This window comes from Capsicum annuum, unplaced genomic scaffold (assembly GCF_002878395.1).
Source record: "Capsicum annuum cultivar UCD-10X-F1 unplaced genomic scaffold, UCD10Xv1.1 ctg50675, whole genome shotgun sequence".
Taxonomy (NCBI): domain Eukaryota; kingdom Viridiplantae; phylum Streptophyta; class Magnoliopsida; order Solanales; family Solanaceae; genus Capsicum; species Capsicum annuum.
The window spans coordinates 1-1040 of record NW_025858562.1 but is presented as its reverse complement, the minus strand read 5'-3'; the positions used below and the strand labels follow the sequence as shown (position 1 = coordinate 1040).

At 33.1% G+C, this 1040-nt stretch overlaps 1 protein-coding gene across 1 annotated transcript; it reads right to left on the bottom strand.

The window, feature by feature from the left end:
- Positions 1–118: 118 nt before the first annotated feature.
- On the bottom strand, positions 119–439 carry LOC124892791. The gene has a single exon (XM_047403994.1). The coding sequence runs from the start codon at positions 437–439 to the stop codon at positions 119–121; it is 321 nt and encodes a 106-aa protein (XP_047259950.1).
- Positions 440–1040: the final 601 nt, after the last annotated feature.

Here is a 1040-nt window from a genome sequence, read left to right as displayed (position 1 = left end):
ACGCTAAAATTGAGTTCATGAGGTAATATAATAGGATCTCTATAAAGTTGAAGTGCGCCATAGCAACTTTGACTATAATTCAAGGGGGTACCGGATGTTTATCTCTATTATTATAAATTCAAAGTTGATCAGGCCATAAAAATGCACCAATAGCAAATTTTCTTTTTTCCTCCAAAGTCCCATCAAAATTAAAGAATCCATATTGCTTGAGAAGAGTATCCAATTTCCATTCTTCCATTTTCTCATAATCTCCCTTCTTGTACCTTGGATAATGAAGTGGCATTTGAAAATCATTCATCTTTTTCTTCTGAGCAATTTTGTCGTGAATATCTAAACTGGTTGTTCCTGGTTTACCCACTTTTTCTTGACTTGAATTATTATTATTGCCATGTCCTAAAACTATAGTGCATGCAAATTGAAATAATTGGCTCAAAGCCATTTTCTTAGTTAGGAGTACTAAGAAAATTTTATGAAAATTCAATTTGAGCTTGGATGATGAAATGATTGAGATTGAGATTATATATATAGACACATGTATCATTAATTTATGCAATAAATTCCGGGATACGTAATACTATATATTGTATATTATTTGAGAACAATTAGAATCCCGTACGATACTCATAGGAGTAATAATGATAATAATTAAAAAAGGTTTAAGTTATATATACCGTCAATGTAAAATATATCAGGTCACTTAAATGATATCTATGAGTAAGTCGTAAGCCTACATAAAAAGTTTATAATCTTGAGAGATGAGCATTTAGTACCCTCCCGAACTATGGTCAAAGTAGCTACGATACACTCCAACTTCACAAGGATCATATTACCCCTGAACTCAATTTTAGTGTATTTTTGTCATCCTTTTGTGCTGACGTGACACATTTATTACATAAAATGGGGTCCACATCAAAGGTGTCACGTCAGCTACAAATGTTGACATGCTAAAATATAGTTCAGGGGATAATAGGCCCCCCGTGAAGTTGAAGTGTGTCGTAGCAAGTCTGGACATAATTCAGTGGTACTAGATGCTTTACTCT

What these genes read in the sequence shown, in the direction of transcription:
- LOC124892791 (XM_047403994.1), bottom strand. Translation starts at nt 439, where the DNA reads ATGGCTTTGAGCCAATTATTTCAATTTGCATGCACTATAGTTTTAGGA.